This window comes from Phalaenopsis equestris, unplaced genomic scaffold (assembly GCF_001263595.1).
Source record: "Phalaenopsis equestris unplaced genomic scaffold, ASM126359v1 Scaffold233918, whole genome shotgun sequence".
Taxonomy (NCBI): domain Eukaryota; kingdom Viridiplantae; phylum Streptophyta; class Magnoliopsida; order Asparagales; family Orchidaceae; genus Phalaenopsis; species Phalaenopsis equestris.
The window spans coordinates 258,938-278,076 of record NW_018251848.1 but is presented as its reverse complement, the minus strand read 5'-3'; the positions used below and the strand labels follow the sequence as shown (position 1 = coordinate 278,076).

The 19,139-nt window shown below is 35.7% G+C and overlaps 1 protein-coding gene across 3 annotated transcripts in view; it reads left to right on the top strand.

Moving 5' to 3' along the window:
- LOC110038799 (molybdenum cofactor sulfurase) overlaps positions 1–19,139 on the top strand; it is a 170,145-nt gene that overhangs the window by 132,485 nt on the left and 18,521 nt on the right. For all 3 annotated transcript variants that reach the window (XM_020743701.1, XM_020743702.1, XM_020743700.1), the window contains 3 exons: positions 9,269–9,420; positions 11,258–11,487; positions 15,902–16,044. In XM_020743701.1, coding sequence (XP_020599360.1) covers positions 9,269–9,420; positions 11,258–11,487; positions 15,902–16,044 — 525 coding nt within the window. The remainder of the gene's footprint in view (positions 1–9,268; positions 9,421–11,257; positions 11,488–15,901; positions 16,045–19,139) is intronic.

Here is a 19,139-nt window from a genome sequence, read left to right as displayed (position 1 = left end):
AAAAACTGAATCCTAAAACATCACACAGGCAAATCCAATGTACTAAGATAATTAGGGAGATCCTCACTCCCATTAGTGGCAAGCCTTAAGCTAAAGGAGGGTCGGCCAACTGCTCCAACTCTTGAACCTGCCCTTCTAGGCAGGGACACAACAATTGCCGTGTTTATTTGACGCCCTTGTCAAGAAGAATCATAATTTTCATAAATAAGAAAGATACATCTTTTAAGTGTTAAATAATTTAATGCACTGTGTTAGTCAATTGTTGAAATAATTTATTTTCCTTAGTTCCATTTTATTTTCTTTCCTTCCAGTCTTATTAAAAAATCTCATCTATTGTTTGCATAGGCCATCATATTTATATCATTTAATCATCACTTAGCCTATTTTTCTTTCATAACCATTGATAATGTTTAAACTTAATCCAATAAACAGTTATCGTTACTCTTTGATAAGCTGTGGACCTCTCCAACCTAACAATTATCGAGAATTGAGAACTATTTTTGGTTTCTATTGAGGCTCTAACGCGGTGCGCTTTCTGTCTCAGATGTGACGAAGTCGCGGACGTGACAAAAGTCATGCTAAGATCGATTCAGTGGATCAACAAGGGATCGACCAATCCTTCCAAGCATGGAGTTTCCTCCTTTTCTTAGCGGGGCCTACTCTATATATATGATATTTGTTGACTTGTAGGACAATTTTGATTCAATTTTCTATCAGTACATCCCTGAAGTCTAGGTCTTCCCCACTAAGGTTGTTTCCAAAGGAGAGAATGTGCTGCGACTGTAACTTGTCTTGAGGTGGTGTTTATCTATCATTCCCAGCATCCCCAACCTTCATCTTAGCCTCCCCAACTTGCCGTCTTTTGCCACTAAGCCCTCCTCCATGGTGCTCCTTTGCCGCTAGCCTTCTAACATGTTTGTTGCAAGCTTTCCAACTTGAACACTATCTGTTGTTCCTTTGCCACAAGCCTTCCAAATTGCAATTTTTTGCAGCCAACCTTTCCTAGCTATTATCTTTTGCCACCAAGCCTTCGAACTTGTTGTTCTTTTGCCGCCAATCCACCCATTCCTGTTGTCCGTTGCCGCCAAGCCTTCCAACCTGCTGTCCTTGACAGCCAAGCCACCCCCACATCCTCGCTTTCTCCAACCACAACCCCTTACTACAACCTTCCCACCACCTTTAAACCAGGTCCTAATTGGGTGTTTGTATTGTGTATCTATTGTTTCTTTTTTTGGCTTGTGTTGGTTGCAGGTCCTATTTGGTTTTTAGTAATAAAAGTAGCATTTCCCGCTATTGTTCGGTTAACTCTGATGTCAGACTCATTTTGTCAAAACTTTTGACTCTCTATATAAGTTATCATTATTTGCAAACGTATCCTACATGATAGGTTACACCAATCTAGAGTTTCTAGGTAGTGTGAAAATATTAAGGGATGTGTTACACAACAAATGAGGAAGACATGTTTGTGGATAAAATTTGGAATTATTTACTGATGGACAACACGATGGCAGGAAAATTGCTAGTAGGCTGCGAAATCAATGATGTAGAGGGTCTTTGGACGTCTGAAAGATATCACTATCTGATTCAATCAGGCAACATGCATACTATTTGAGAAAAATCTATGAATAAGATACTCTGTCAATAAGAATTAGAGAAAATAATATCTATTGTAGAAATCAAATTTCGAAAGGTGTCTTAAACCAATCATAAGGTAAGTACACATATAGTTCCCAACACCAAATAACTCTAAATCTACATAAACCAACTAAAAGGAAGGTCCTTAGGGTTGGCAATCCCACTCTAAGGGTGAATCAGCCCAAACTAATCACCTATTGGGTCAGTTCCAACATGGAATGTGATCCCAGTCCCAAATTTGATACCTCGTCTTGCAATCTTCACTCGTACGTCCTTACCCGCATCCATTCGACAAGCTTTTTTCCTGTCATTTTCTCCGAGTGGGAGGGGGGGTTCATCTTTATCTCAAGAAGTGTTGATATTTAGATTGTGTAATAACAAAGCAAAAACATTAAATGTGAAGAAGATATTGTAGTCTTCGATAGATCAATCTTATAAGCATTTTCATTGATCTTGTTGATGATTCTAAATGAACCATCAACTCTAGTCTTGAGCTCCCTAAATGAATTTGTTCAGTCAACGTTTGAATCTCTTTTACCCCAATCTCGACATCAACATTAAGCTTAATAGTTGACTGTATAGGAATCAACTCCAAGGGGTTAAGGGATTCTTCCCATAAACTATCTTGCAGGGTTTGTATATTGTAGATTGACTTGAGGAATGATTATAGGTGAGAACTCGATCCCGCAGTTTGATGCTCTTTTACACATAGTAGTTGAGATTTTCGATGCTTCAATTCACCACCTTTGCTTGTTCGTCCATCTAAGGGCGAGCTGTTTGACTGAATTGAAGTATTATACCAAGCTTACTCCATTGAGTCATAAAAAAGTAGCTCATCACATCCCTATTTGAGGTAATGATTTCAGGAACATCATGTAGATGAACTATCTCTCTGAAGTACAAGTTCGCAATATGTGACACATCTGTCGACCTGTGACAAGGTACGAAAGAAACTATCTTCTAGAAGGCAATAGCTTTATATAATTGATTTTTCAAATCATCCAATTTCAGAATGGGGATTGATAACTAATGACGATATTTTTCCTTATTTTGCTGTCAATGCCTAAATGCCATGGTCGTCTTTTCTTGGGCACAATCAAAGCTGAAATTACATACGGACTAGTATCCTCATAATATAAGTCTCTAGCCATCATGTTTGCAACTTACTTCAACTCGTTATACTAGATTTGGTGGATCCGTAGGAAAAAAAAAGAGGTAAATTGTCAGGCATAATATCTTGAAGCTCTCTCAACAACGGTTAACACTATATTTGATATTAACTTAGACTTCATTCTATGATCATCCATGCTAGTCTTATAGGTGCTTCTCTCAAGTTTTATAAAAGTTAGCTTGTGGCCCTATAGTCTCATTTTCTATATGAACGCTGATTATCTTAAACTCTTTTCATGGTAAGAGTTCGATGCTCTTTCCATCCTTGGTGAAGGATTATGTGATTCTGTGGTCGATATGACATGTGCAACGATCACACTAACAAGGACGACCAAATAGGAATCCATAGACACCACGTTGCACCACACATACTTTTGAAACTTCTTATCAATCGAGAACTCAACTATGATCTCATTTTCTTTCTTCAATTAAGATGGAGAATATGGTTGGTCGCGCTTCTGTGTGAGATCAAGTTTTATGAATGGACCAAGCTCTTTATATTATGGGAAAATTACATACAAAGCACACAATTCTTATGAATTTACGTATCTCACACATATAGTTTCATTTTTATATAGATAGCACTTTAACTATGGATGAAAAGATGGGTGTGACTATTAAAAAATAATAATGAGCGCTTTTTATATGATGCTTCTAAATATGAAAGTTTGGGTGTGAGATAAATAAATTTTTAAGAATTGAGTGCTATGTATGTAAATGCCTCTTATATTATTTATTCAAGGTACATGTGGAGAAATATGTTGTCTACCATATATAGTAGCATTGGGATGATCGAGGCTGATTGGGTGAACAACCTAAGTATCCATGTGAGATCTGGAGCTAATGAATTCATGAAAGCTGTGTGAGTTTGTGCAGATTTTAGCATGAGTAGGCAAGTGTTGGCTGCTGCTCCACTTTTCTTATTTTAGAGAAGGGCAGTTATGATCACTCTGTAGTTTAACGGGAAAGATGATGACGAGCTTTAATACTTGCAAAATAGAATGTTGAAGAATTTGGTGAAGAAACACCCTCAATTTGTCATCTATTCCATTTGCCTTTGGAGTAAATATGCAATCAAGAAGGAGATTATTGATGACGAGGTAGAGGAAAAGCCATAGAATGGTAAAAAAAAAGAGTAATGAAATGTTTTGTCTTGAAATCCATGTAGGTTTGCCAATCGCCTTGCTTTGCAAAGGTATAACATAGGAAATATATGTATCTGTTCCTGTTGTTCTTGCACAGCGTGGAAATTTGCTATTGTTTTTTAAGAGATATCTGGAGACTCTTGCACGTCTTTTGGATGGGTGGGATTGAAGATGTACAAATTTCCTATTCGCGTCTTTTAGACGAGTGGGATCTAAGACTTACTGTCCTTGATATTGCATAATATCACCCATGCACGTCTTATAGATGAGTGGTTAGGCCCAGTACTCTTGAGGTAGCCCCCAAGTGGAAATGATGCTTGGAGGCTGTTCATATTCAACTGACTGTAGTGCTGATGAATGGTAAGAATTATGAATCTAAGTATATGTTTTTACTTTTCCAACAAGGCTGGTAAATCTTTTACTATTTTTACATAGGTACTTGAATACCCATGCGATTCTTTTAGATGAGCGGGTAAGAAAATTTTTGGCATTAGTGCTAAAAAACACCACCCATACAGTCTTTTTGACGGGTGGGTAAGCCGAGCTCTCCCGATGCAGCCCCTTAAGTGGGAACGATGACGGGAAGTGGGAACGATGACGGGATACGACTGAATTTTCTTTTGGCTAGAGACTCAAATAGAACCTAAAAAAAATCTTTATGAACTTAAGTTAACACAAAAAATGAAAATGCACAATCAATCCTTAATTTGCCTCAATCAACATCAGAACTCAAATAAACATCTAGAAGCAGAATTAAGACAATATTTTATGGGCTTGTGAAACTTTGCACATGATCACCACAGTATTTGCAACACACATCTATAAGCAGATAAAAGGCGAGATTGAGAGGTTCAAAGTTAAACTTTATGCATGTTTTCTACTGGAGTTTCGTCATCGATCCCAACAGTTCCTTGATGCTCACCAGATAGGGGTCTAATGTTTAGACGTGTGTTATCCAAGAATTAGAGGCACTAATATTGTAAAACATCACTCATGTGCGTACAGTTGGTAGGCCTAGTACTCCTTAGGTAGCTCCCCAAGCGGGTTTGATGTTGGAAAGCTACTCAAATTCATAGTGACGGTAGTGCTATTAATTGTTAGAACTTATGAATATAAATATCTTTTTTCATTGTTCCAATGCGACAACAAAATTTGCTACTATTTTTACACAAGTACCTGAAGACCCAACCGTATCTTTTAAGCAGGTGGGTTTGAAGACTTTTGACCTTGATGTTACAAAACGTCACACATGCATGTCTTATATATAGGTGGATGGGTTCAACTCTCACGATGCAGCGACATAAGTGGAGAAGACGTTGAGAAGCTGCCGAAATTCTGTTTGGGTTGAGACTCAAATAGAACTTAAAAAGAATCTTTATGAACTTAAGTTAGCATAAGAAATGAAAATGTACATCCAAGCTTTAATTTGTTTCAATTGCCACCGGATCCACAACACACATCTAGAAGCGGGTAGAAAGCGATATTTGAGTGGCTCAAAGTGAAGCTTAGCTCATGCTTGCCACTGGATTCGCAACATACATTTGTGTGGATTTAAGTTGATATTGAGGGGTTTGAAGTTTGAAGTGAAGTTTTGCACACGCTAGCCCGAGATCAACTACCCCAAATTACACGAGCGGATAGAAGATTCTGGAAGTTTGAAATAAAAATATTTGCACAAATTAAATTTAATGATAACACACCCATGCAATTAACAATAAAAATCCCTTAAAGACAATTAAAACCAATAAACATAAAATTTTTGCATGTGTTCAGGCGATCACCCTATGTTTTTTTCTTTAATTGTCTAAGAATGTTGCGCCGGTAAAACACGTAAAACAACAACAACAAAGCCTTAATCCCACCACGTGGGGTCGGCTACATGAATCATTTTTCTCCATTGCATCTTATTTAGTGTCATATTTTCATTTAGCTATATTAAATTAAGATCTTTTTTTATACATTAAGCTCAAATCTTCCTAGGTCTATCTCTGCCTTTCTTAGCATAAGTCGAATCTAAAAATCTACTCTCCTGATCGGATCATCAGATGGTCGACGCTTAATGTGACCAAACCATTTAAGTCGATTTTCTCAAATTTTGTTCTTCACAAGAGCTGCACTAACCCTATCATGTATATATTCATTTTGCATTTTGTTGCTGACATGAATCCTTATGTCACGTTGGGTCGAGTACCTCCTCCAACGAAGTAGACCATAGTTCACAACACCAGAGATGACGGAACTATGAGATCTTGATCGGATTCGTCATTGTTTCCCTCACTATCCTCTTTTGAGCGAACAATGATTATTTCATATTTTTCAAAATTAAATTCACTGCTAATATATATTATGTGAATACATAGCTTTGAAGGACTAGTCTTAATCGAAAGTTTTCTCCCGTTATCGGAAGTGGTAATTAACCATAAGGACTTGTGTTTATATGAAATCTCGAATTGCAGATATCAAAGTCATCATAAAGTTAGGGCGAAATCTTTGGTAGTGTCTTATCTACTATCTCAAATGTTCTCTGAAAATTTGATCCGGAATTTAACAGTTAAGATCTCAACAGTTTGGGGTATTTTCAAATTTTTCAGAGCCCACACACCACAATATAAATGTATGGCTCAACCCTCCAAGATCCTCACTATTATGTGCTTTTCTTGCTCCCCCAACTCACATTTCATCATGAGTTTATTAAATTTGGCAGTGTACTTTGTAGAATAAACTCTTTTGCATAGCTTGTGAAGTTTTAAGAACATGTTCTACCAGCAATGCGGGAAAATATATTTGCATTGCATTTTCCTTTTCATCAAGAGCTATGGGGTGATCTTGGTTTTCCTTTCATGCTATTGAAGATACTTCAGATTCCCAATCACAATGATACATTCATTTTGAGATAAATGGCTGATAATTTTACTTGCTTCTCATGGGGAACATTTTTTTACTTAAAAATTTGCCCTACAGTTTTGTATCTACTCAATGATTTCATGCAGATCCATACTTCATTCAAAATTTGGCATGTCAAACCTCCCAACAAAATTATAGCCTCTCCTCTATTATTCATTGCCAAGTCATTTAGGCATTGGTTTTCCATCATTGAAAATATCATAGTGAAAGTGATTAACTTCCTCTGACGAGTCATCATTATTGTGATCTCTCTAGGTTGTCTCCTCTCAAAGGCATCAAACCTTTGTTGCAATTGGAGAATCCCCATTTGTATGTCTTCTATTGTAAGTTCTTTGTTTTTCTCTTTGCAAGTTTCTCTTCAGCAGTATGATGTCCTTTTATCCCCATTAGGATTTCAGCTAAAAAAGAAATGTCGTTTAAGGTTAGGGTTAGGTGTGAAGGATGGAGGGCTGATTTTCGATAAAGTTATTAGGATTTAGCGTATGTGAGCTTTAGGTTTGGGAGTGGGAAAAAATAAATCTCTACAAATTTAGGATCTGTTGAACTTTGATACTAAATGTCATCGATCGGTACCTAGGTGGTGTGGAATGATCAAGGAACGGGGCAGAATATCAATAGGATAGGCAACGTATGAGGGAGGGAATGATGGTGGCTGAAATTTAGCACAAAGGGAAGCTGGACAGTAGCTTGTCAATAGGAATACTATTGGTAGGCTGTGAAACTGCCACGTAAGAGGTTTTTGAATGTCCAGAATTAATCATCACATCAATCTAATTTTGCTACATGCACACCATTTTCAAAAGATCCCAAGATACAACACTTTACCAAGAAGAACTAGAGTGTAAATAATTTCTACTGTCGAAATCGAATTCAAAATTGTCTCAACGTAGTCTTAAAGCAAATACATAAATAGTCTTCAACACCAAAATAACTCTAAATATACTTAAACCAAGTAAAAGGAAGGTCCTTAGGTCTGACCTGCCCATCCTAAGCGTGAATAAACCCAAATCCGTCCCATGTTGGGCCAGCTCCAGCACGAGACACGTTCCTCCATCTGTCTTGCAAGCTGCACTCCTGCATAACTACCTATGCCGGTCCCCGACCCCGCTCTTGCGTCATTACCTGTGTCCCTCCTAGATGCTATTCCGCGTTTGTCCAACAATCTCTTCTCTTGCGTCCAAAGGACCTTTCTAAAATCTCTTATTTTACCATCATTACGATAACCTTAAAAACTATTAGCATTGTTGTGCACTTGTAATCAACCAACATGTATTAACTTTTATCAAAAGTAAATTATGATATGTAAAAGTTGACATCTTGGTACTTAAATTTGCATCATATTTTAAAAATAACCTTAATACTTTAGTTAGGTAGAATTATCATAAAATTATTTAAAATGCGATTATATTATATCAATTACCTTTATTAGTAACATCAGGTTATAATGATGTTACCCAAAAAAAAAAAAAGGAATGAACCAAAACTTTTTAAATGTGCTAAAGGTTTTATTTTGTAAATTTCCATAACCAATGCTATTTTCTTTTTGCCTAGAATCTATGATGCATGGATATGGAAAACAAAACAGGGCAACAATTCCTGAAAAACATTGGACTCACTACAGGTACACAACATTTAATAAATATTGCTTAGTTATTAAAAGCAAAGAATTTCTTAGGTGGTACTCAAATACTATTTTAAACTTCATTTCTTATTATGGTAGTGGACTCGAAATAAAAATGGATAAATCTTAATTTTCATCATAGGTATTGCATACTACCATCAAATATATTAAATGTTCCAAGTTGTATCCTAGAGCTGTCTAGGAAATGTTTAAGAGTTCAGAAGTGTCCAAGAAATGTAACTTTTTTTTAGAAATTGTAGTCACAAAGGCCATTTCCAAGATGTTCTCTTATAGTATTTGCTTGTCATCTCTGACACAACAGAACTACTTGATGGAACTGCCTGTGCTTCATCACCCGCACTCATTTCCTACTGGATTTTCATCACTGATTTTGTTGAATCTTTAGATTTCTATATGGATGGTGCGAACAAGGCAATGATTGTAGTTTATTTCAAATTGTTGGTATTCGTTATATCCTATCTAATTGGACGGAGGGCTTAATGAATCTATGTTTATGCATCATGACAAAAGCATATTTTCATGAGACAACAAAAATGGAGAAAAATCTTGTCAACGAACTGGTTACTTGAGAAAATCTTAAATTCTTAGTGACTATTTTAGACTGTAAGTTCTATACTAGTGGATCAATTGTTTGATTGAATTTTTTTGCACAATATCAAAGAAGAATAAAAGGAGCGCCCCAGAAAATTCCATATGTTTTCTTATTCAAGATTTTCCTAAATGCTTAATCAAGTTAATAACTTTGGGGAATTAATTGTTTGTGTAAATGCAGGTCCCTCAGTTGTGCCATGTACGCACATTTGTGGACTTGGAGCAAGAGATTCTTCATTTGGAATCACAATTTTGCAACGAATCATTGCAAATTTCTCTTCAAATGGATGTGTCGGCTAGTTTGCTGGAGGAGATGAATGTGTATGGCCAAAAGTGTGTATTTCTAACTTATTCAAGTGGTACTTTATGTTATAAACTTTACCACGGTTATTTTCTAATTTCAATGTGTTGAATTCACTTTTTACTTAAGCCTATATCAGAAATTAGATGCATGTCTTCCCTGCACGAATTAATGCTGAAGATAGTCTGTTTGAGCAACCGTACTTAAATTTAAAAGAACAATGTTTTTTTTTCCCTAGCCTGACAGTAATCTATGTCAAGGAGAACTTTATGGCAGAAAGTATGCCATCCCTATAACCATATCTTACAAGTCTCCTTTTGTAGTCGGGATTCTGTTGTTCAAAATACTTTAGTGAGTAAAGTAAATTAGGGTGTATGCCTTACTGCATACAACTATATTTTTGTTGCTCTCCCTTTCCCCGATTTATATTGGATGCAATTGTTCTCATCTCTTGGCAGCTTTTAGTACTAAAGGTTTGGTCTATTTGGTACGGCTTTTTTGCCTTATTTGCTTTTGAAGTTGTTACCACAGTTCTGTTTGTGAAATTGTCTTCTCGCTGCTATTTAAAAATTTTTGTTGAGGCTGCTGATTTTGCAATCCGATTTGTTAAAATGTGGTGATTGTAAGAAAGTTGTTTGTTTGACTTTTTGGAAGAATAGTATATATTTACAATTCCCATTGCATGTATTTAAAAAAGATATTTACTCTTCCACAACTTTATAACCTCTTCTACAAAAAAAATATATTTGTCCCAAATGGACTCTTAATATCATGTTGCCTGGCCTAGCGGCAAAAAAGAGGTTGGTTTTGGAAAAATGGCTGAAAGAGAACATATTCTCACTGTTACAAACCTTTCACCACAACTACTTTAATGGCTAATCCTATTATTACTACCTACTTAAATTACGATCACTAGTATTAAAATGATTTATCTGGTACATTTTAGGCTGCAACCATTGTTGAATCTCGGAAGAGGTTGATCGGCGTTGGCATACCCTTGTTTGGGAAAGAATTTTTTTTCCTGCGGTCACTATTACAACCAGTGCTACATTTTCTTCTACAAAAATCATTACTACTACTTCTATCACAATGATTTAATTGGCTAGATGATCACCGATGTTGTTTGTATTGTTGGAATTGCTAATTCTGTACATTTAATTTCTATCATCATCATCTCATCATCAATATCATTACTTCAATCTTTTGGGTTTGTTTTTCTTCTTTTTTTGTTATATGAATGTTTGTAAAAACTAAATTGTTAACCTACCATCAATTCTAACTTTTTTCTTTACCGGCTTGTTAACATTCTAATTAACTGCTGTTATTTTCTTATCATTTAAATATATTTCTTTTTTTTTTGCTATGAATGAATCCAAATTCTTTTGCACAAAATCAATAATCCTTGTTAAAGAGGAAAATCCATTTCTTTCAATTTATATCTCAAGAGATTATCTTTCAATAAATTATATTTATGTGGAAAAAGGCACTTAAAGTTATCATGAGTTTTAGTAAGTGAAAACGATTCCTTGTTTATTTGTATAGGCTCATTTTAGTCCCAAAATTTATAAAAACGTCAAATTAGTAATTAGACTCTTTTAATATTGGTTAAAACAATATCTAAACTTTTTTAAATTGAGAACTATTTGACTCCCCACTAAGAGGTTTGGGGATTAATTTGTCACCTTTATGGACGGTGTGACTAAAATGGTCTCTTATAATTTTTCGATTGTTGTCATAAGTTCTCCCTTAAGAGCTTTTTCTACTATTTATATCTCAGAATTCTTTATTATTTAATTTCATTGTAAGTATGAATGAATCTCCCATTCGTGAATGCAAACGTAACTTAATTTTTTTTTTCCTGTCAACAAGATATTTAGTGCGTAGTTATGGAAATGAAATTAATAAGTGGTTCACTCAAGCCATTTCACTTCGCTGTACCTTCATTCGGTGTGCAAGTTCAAAGCATCGTTCCAGTGTGCGCCAAGCTGACAATAGACTATGCAGAGATGTGCAAAGTCAACTAAACTTTGCTAATGAAGCTCAGCTGTTACTGATATCTGAAGGGAGTGTTAATGATCTCAATGACCGGCTTAGATTGAGTATGTTTTTTTCCCTCTGATTTCACATTATTTCATGTTTTTTAAATCTGCTATATTTATTACATTATTTGTTGGTTAGATATTATCAACGTTGCATGGTTAGATGGGTGGCTCTTGATGAATGCCATGGCGAATTCATGCTTAGGATAAAAGAGGTTATAATAGTTTAAGGGCTCATCTGGTGGATTGTAGATGGAAAATTTGTTTTAAGAAAGAAAGGGAGATAATTTTATTTTTTTTACTTGTTTTATGTGTCAAAATGAAACCATCCATTTTAGTTACATCCGATTAAATGATAGATATAAGAAATTTTGCTGTTTTTCATATTTTTTTCTAACTACATGGAAATAAATAAGATCTTATATCTGTCAGTTTTGGAAACTTGGAGAAACTTGGTTTTTCACATTCTTATTGTTTAAGCGGTGGCTTTCAATACAGTATGAAACACACTAGTATTTGGCATAGCAGTGTTTCTCGAAAAAATAAATGAGAGGTGCACCTCAAAGATACGCTCGTCAGTTTTCTACCGTAGCCACTTGAAATTTCTGTTGAGCTTGACAAACAAGGGTTCTCTTGTGGCAGCTGTAGGTGTTTGTTGAAGTATCTTTTGTGGTAAAAATTGATTTCTGCATTGAGTTATTAAGTAATTGTTGTTATTATAGTTTCTTTCTTTTGAAAAAATGTACAACAGCTTTTTTACACCTACCATACCCAATATATTGGGATTTAAAAAACTACTTTTCGCCACATAATTTTATGAAAAAATAGTACAAATGTTACTACTTTGTCTGAGGGCTCGGAATTACTAAGTCGGGAACAGATGGTTGGAAGGTGAAAATAAATTTTTAATTTATAATATTCTTATTAACTAATAAATAAAAGTAGACATAATTTAAAGAGCTATTAACAAATGGAAGTTAAAGTGATTTAAATAAAACAATTATAAATGATTTATCTTCTCTATGTTGGCAAAAATGAGGGGTTGCAAGTAGCTTAGGGGTTTAGAAAGAGGGGGAGGCAGTGGCTTGAGGGTGGGAAGAGGGTGGTGGCAACATCTGGGGGTTGGGATAGGGAGTTTCAATAAGAGATGGGGTATGGGGAGGTTGTGTGGCAGTAGGTGGGCGGACAGACGAGGAACGGTCCGCGGGAAAGGCAATCAGGGGTATGTGAATGCAAGCAGGACAATATGAGAAAAACCACTAGGATTGGTCTGAGGATGCACATGTTCAGATGGCTACGACAAGGGAGAGGAAGCAGGTGTGGGATTGTTGGCAGATAGTCACCACCTTGGAGCAGGATAAAATCGGATCACAATTTATCCTCAAATATGGCCCTGGGAAGGGAGAAACACTGACGGAGAGGAATCTGAACATAACAAAAGGCTAAACCCTAAAAAATAAAGCAACATATTTATGATAAGAAGGGGGAAGGGGGTGGGTGAGACGACAGCTCCTGCCTAAATAGGGCCGGCTGTTCTAACCTCATTGTTCGACTGACAACATCCTTGCTGAACTGGTTGAGCCAGCTTAGCTCTAGCCCACGCATTATTGGTTACAGAAGCTTCAATTTCATTCATTGAAGCTCCTGGCTCATACTATGGTGTCAAGTTTGCGACATTGAACGTGGCAGAAATGTTGTAGTTCTCTGATAGGTTGATCTTATAGGCGTTGTCATTTAGCTTCCAAAGTACTATGAATGGTTCATCTGCTCTGGGCTTGAGTTTTCCAAATGTTCCGATATGAATTTTTTTTTATTCAGCTGGATGCACGCTTGGTCCCTTCTCTGGAGAGACATCTTCTTCCTAGTCTTATTTGCTTGTGCTTGGTATCTGAGGTTCTGTTTAGTGATCTCCTTCCCAACCTCCTCATGGAGCTTCGGAACCTCATGTACTCGTTCCTCAACATCCTCACTAATCTCTGATGTCGGCAGGAGAGGTACTAATTCCCGTGGAATGAGCGGGTTGCACTTGTTCAAAATCTTAAGTGAGGTGCGATACGTATTCTGACTCACGTATTTGTTGTAGGAAAACTCGGCCTAAGCTAGATCAATTCCAACAGCTTAATAATTTTTCCAAAAAAGCATCTCAGAGATTCTCATGACTCCTGTTCACTATTTTCGTATAATTTTGTCTCTGGGTGTTCAATTAGTGCTTAGCTTCCTCCAAAGAGTCCTCCAGGAGTGGCTTAGAATTTTGACATCCACATTGGAAGTGATGACCTTGGGTTTTCTATACAGTCTCACAATCTTCCTGAAACACAAGTTGGTGAAATGCGATTCATCCAATATCCGTTATCAGGGTATAAAATGCGCCATCTTCAAGAATTGATTCACCACAATCATAACAAAATACTTGTTCCACTGTGACTTTGGGAGACCTACCAAAAAATCCATGCTAACATCCACCCATGTTGTCCTGGTACTCGTAATGGGGTGTATAGACATGAATACTTGTTCCACTGTGATTTTGGGAGACCCACTAAAAAATCCATGCTAACATCCACTCACGTTGCCCTGGTACTGGTAATGGGGTGTATAGACGGACATTTTATCCCTAAATTTTGGCTATATGACAAATTCGACATTGTTTGACGTGTTGTTTCATGTCTCTCGTCAATTGGACCCAAAAGAAGTGCGAGTTTTATCTTTGTCAAAATTTCCTATAGTCCTCTACTGTGGCTTTTTTGAATATTGGATTCCATCAGCAAACATCTAGGAATGCATGGATTAAGGTGGTAAAACAAGTAACCATCAGCTTTGTAGTATTGCCCTGTTTGCTTCTTTTGACATTTTTCTCAGATTTTCTCAAAATTCTTTTCTGTCTCGTACAACTCCTTCACTATCTCAAAATTTGAGACTTGCGTCTGCATCATAGTGATCAGTAAGTGACAACGAATCAATGCATCTGCCACGTGGTTCTGGCCCTCGCCTTATGCTTAAGCACAAATTGGGACTATATTAAGAACTCCACCCATGATGCATATCAACCCGTCAGTTTGCTCTGAATGTTAAAGAATTTCAATGCCTCATGATTCGTGAATAAAGTGAACTCTATTGTTAGTAGGTAGTGTTTCTAGTGATCAATATCACTCACAATAGCATGGAACTCTTTATTGTACGTCCAATATATTCTCTTGGACTCATTCAGCTTCTCACTGAAGAAGGCTATGAGGTGGCATTCGTAGCTCAGCACTGCCCCGATATCTACATTGGATGCATCACACTCTACCTTGAACAACAGGTTGAAATCTAATAATGCTAAAACTGGTGCCTTAAACGCATCGAAGCTGGTCTGAGCTGCATCTATCCACTATAATTTCTCTTTTTAAAAGATTAGTCAGGGGATTGGTTATGGTATTGAAGCTCCTGTTGAAATCGCTTGTAGAATGATACTAGTCCCAGAAACTATCTCAGTTAGGTGAGAGACTAAGGTACATCCCAACTCACAATGACCTCGATCTTTGTAGGATCCATCTGAATACTTGCACTAGACACGATATAACCCAAAGGGCATACCATACTGTCATAAAGTGCTAATTTTTGATGGGTGTATAGCTTTTTTGATCGCAAAACATCGAAGACTGTCCTTTGGTGATGTAAGTGCCCCTCAGGCGTATAGCTTTTTTGATCGCAAAACATCGAAGACTGTCCTCAGGTGATGTAAGTGCCCCTCAGATTTTTGTATTCCATAATGTCGCCGAAGTACACCACCAGGAATTTATTGATGTGATTCTGAAATATATGGTTCATCAATCTCTTGAACATGCTATGTGTATTAGACAACCCAAAAGGCATAACTGTCCACTTCTAAATATCATTTTATATCTTTTTGTTATCATCATTTATTTATAATATATAAGTATAACTATGCAAATATGTGGCATCCATTTATGTTTGACCAATTTCACTAATATAACAAAATAATATATCATATTTGTATTATCAAGGTATCTAGATAGATGTCATCCTATTACAATTAATTTAGAAGAAACGCAATACTATTATCATAATTTAGAAATAAGAGTACTCACAAAGCTACCGATAATTCACGCTTATCTTTTTTTCCTTCATTCTACTTGAATTAAAAAACCTGTAATTATACACATGGAGACTATGTTTGCACTCCTCTCCTGATCAGTGAATGACCAAAATTGCTTAAATTTATTTTGAAATTTGAGCAGTTTTAGTTGAATGGCTAAATTGCTTAAATTATGTTCATTTTTAACCTATTTAATGGGGCATTCATCAGTGTTGAACTTGTCTTATTTTTTGCCTTATTGTTTTGTTCTTGATTCATTATATCTTAAATGGTACAGTGATTAGAACTTTTACGACGTTGATGATGTGCATATTAGCTATGTGCACTTAACCACCTTATTTTAGAAATTTCTCACTTATCTTCTTATTTTCTTTACAGACGCTAAGGAATGCGTTATAGAAAACGGAGGGTCGCTAATTGTGGATGCTATGAGATTCCGCCCCAACCTGGTTATATCTGGAGCAGAAGCATATGCTGAAGATAATTGGGGAACTATTCATGTTCGAAAGGCAAAATTTAGTGTATGTCTTTAAAACTCTTATTAGCCCCCCTTTATATGCAACATTATCTATTATTTTCTTTTTTCACCACTCATCCCACTAGCGTAAACGCAGTATATGCCCTACTGCTACTGTTGAAGAGATCCTATCTCTTGTATGTTTAAATAGAAGTGATAAGAACAAGTAAAATTATCGTACTTCTACTTTGGCTTAACTCTCATAATTTTCTAAATTGGATTATTCAAACTTCTGATGTAGTACATCAAGCTGTTGGAGATCTAGATTTATGATTATATATTTATGTTATTTCTTTTCTTTATTTTCTAAAAATCCTCGTAAAATTATGAAATAAGAGTGTATTTATCCCAAAGGGTTATTTTTCTTTCAAGAGAAAATTTCATTATCAGATATGAAAAAATGTAATTCTAAGAAAAGAATGATTCAGCCATTCTGATGTAGTACACCAAGCCACTAGAGATCCAGATTGTTTTATTGAATATTTAAAAGACTGCATTATCCTTTGTTTATTTTCATCTTTCTTTCAAGTCATTTAATCATGAAATAAGAACATGCTTATCCATTAGGATTAACTTTTTAAAAATTTAACTTTTCATTAACAGGTAAGAGAAGAATACTAATTGAAGATGTAGTTGAAAGAATCGAATATAGCAAAATAATTTTTCAAAATATATGGGACAAGAGAAACTATAAACCATATGCAGAGGGAATAATTGGTCTAAAAGGAACGTAGTATGCCCACATTCAGGCACCTGCTAAGTCAAGAATGTCGAAATCATCTGGTGAGCTGTCGCGTGAAACTGAGTAAACTTGGAAAAATGATTTTTTGCTTCTATTTGAGCTCGGAGAGAAAACATAAGCTAGAATTTTTTCTCTTTAAAGCAGAGAACGTTTGAATGAATTTTGAGAATAAACAGATGTTGAATAGCCAACATTCTTTATATCAGAATAATCTTGGGCAATGATAGAAAACCTAGAAGGAACATTTTACAAAGAAACTGGAGTAGGATAAATTGAGGGTCCTTTAATGGGCTGAAAGATAACTTTTCTTGACTAGGCTATAGAAGTATTTACCAAAGACACCAAAGCAGCAGGATTGTGGGGGAAATTGACATCCAACAACTTAGCAACTTCACAAAAAGGATGGGTTCAATTTAGAAGGTTACTAATGCATAAGAAATTTCATTGGGGCCACAACTCAGGGAATGCTTTCTCATAAGATGGAATGATCAAATCGATCTCTAGTGTTAATTACATGAACATTTTCCATGCCCAAGCTTGGGTCAATAGAACTATCATGAACAATAGAGCCCTTATATGATGATTTTTATAATTTTAGATGAGCCTTGGAGCGAGCAACGTATTGATGACAATATATTTTTCAGAATTTATAATTTTGATGCATGTCCTCATATATCACTTTTGGATAATAAACACATCTAGGCGGGCCAATTCAATTACCCCTAGGCAAATGTTCAATTAGAATGTGGATGGATGGGTGAGTTTGGTTATAACATGTACTTTATTGGTTTGCAAAGAATTCATCCAATGAGTAAAGTACGGACTGATTGATGAAGGGAACATTAAGATGAGGTAAAATGACCCACATCGTGGTATGGGAGGCTCCCCAGAGGTATCAGTGTGGAGATTACTCTAACATATGCAAAATGTGATCATTCATCTAGCATATGCAGAATGTGATCATTCACCTAATTTGAGCGACAATATAACAATCTTGAATAATCGGCTTCCAAGGATAGTTTATAAGTATATTGCAATGGTCAATAAGTCGAAAATGGTTATCACTAATGAGATGTAATTCTTATATTAAATTACAAATAATTTCCCACTTAGGTGGACAAAAGAAAATTTCCCAACCCTAAGAAAATGAGATCATGTTTACCTTAGAAGGATAGAGTGAGCTTGGAGGGCGAGGATAAGAGGCAATAGCTAAAAAAAAACAAGCATGATAATTCATTGGCTTTGGTGATTGAGCAGAAACAAGGTGCAATGATGGGATAAGTACAGGTAGTTGACAAGGTTAACTTTGTTGGGAATGATGAGCCACAAAGTAATAGGAACGGATGTAAATGAGTTTCATGATATCTATAAGAACAATGAGAAGTGGGTGGCTAAATGATGATTCTTGAATCTTATGTTAGATATAACGACATTCATTAGGGTTATTTTAGTCATGCTCATAGTTTATAAATGGGTTACTTAGGTTGTAATCAAAGATGATATTTTTGAATGAGAGAATTTGAAGTCCTCTTTGAGTTCCTTCTCTTCATTCTAGCATATCTTTTTTTTCCCTTCTTCTTCTTTTCTTATCTTCTTATTTCTCAAGTTTGTTATGCTATATTATTTAGCTCTCTATAAGCCCTAATTGAATTTAACATCCCCTCTCTAGCTCACACTCAGACCTTTCGGGCATCACTCATAGGCTTCTCGTCGATAACCTCTCATGGGTGTGTCGGCCGTTTTATTGTTCAACTTCACTTTCGTAGTTTGAAAATGTGATGATTTTGAGATTTTGAAAATAATTTAAATATAAATATAACTTTTTTAAAGTAGTAATGTTTTTTAATTTTTAAAATAAGTGAGACCAAACGAGTCTCACATTTTTAAATAGTTTAGATGATTTAATACAATACTACAAGCAATACACTTATCCCGAAGAATAAATATATTACTTGTAATAGGGATTTAATCATCTAGACTAAACAATTTGTGACATCCGTTTTGATCTGCGAAATATTTTTATAAAAAGCCAACAAGTTCACCTATCTAACATAAAAATTAGATAGGGTTTATTTTATCTGGGTTCCTGGTTCCCTATAGAGGCAAGCCCCTATAGTTAATTACATCTTAAATAATCGGAATCACTTAAGATAACTCTCGATTAAGATCAGGTGGTTTTGCTTTCAAGATTTCAAAGTTTAGGTTTTCACGATTGGACATGGGAAAATCAAATAAGAATGACTCAAAATAGGAACAATTATTTAAGGAATTCAAAGGGAAGAAAAGTAGGGGACATCACAGATCCAGGAGAAACCCCAGAGATGTCCCAACTATCCTATTGTTCGGCTTTATGTCTT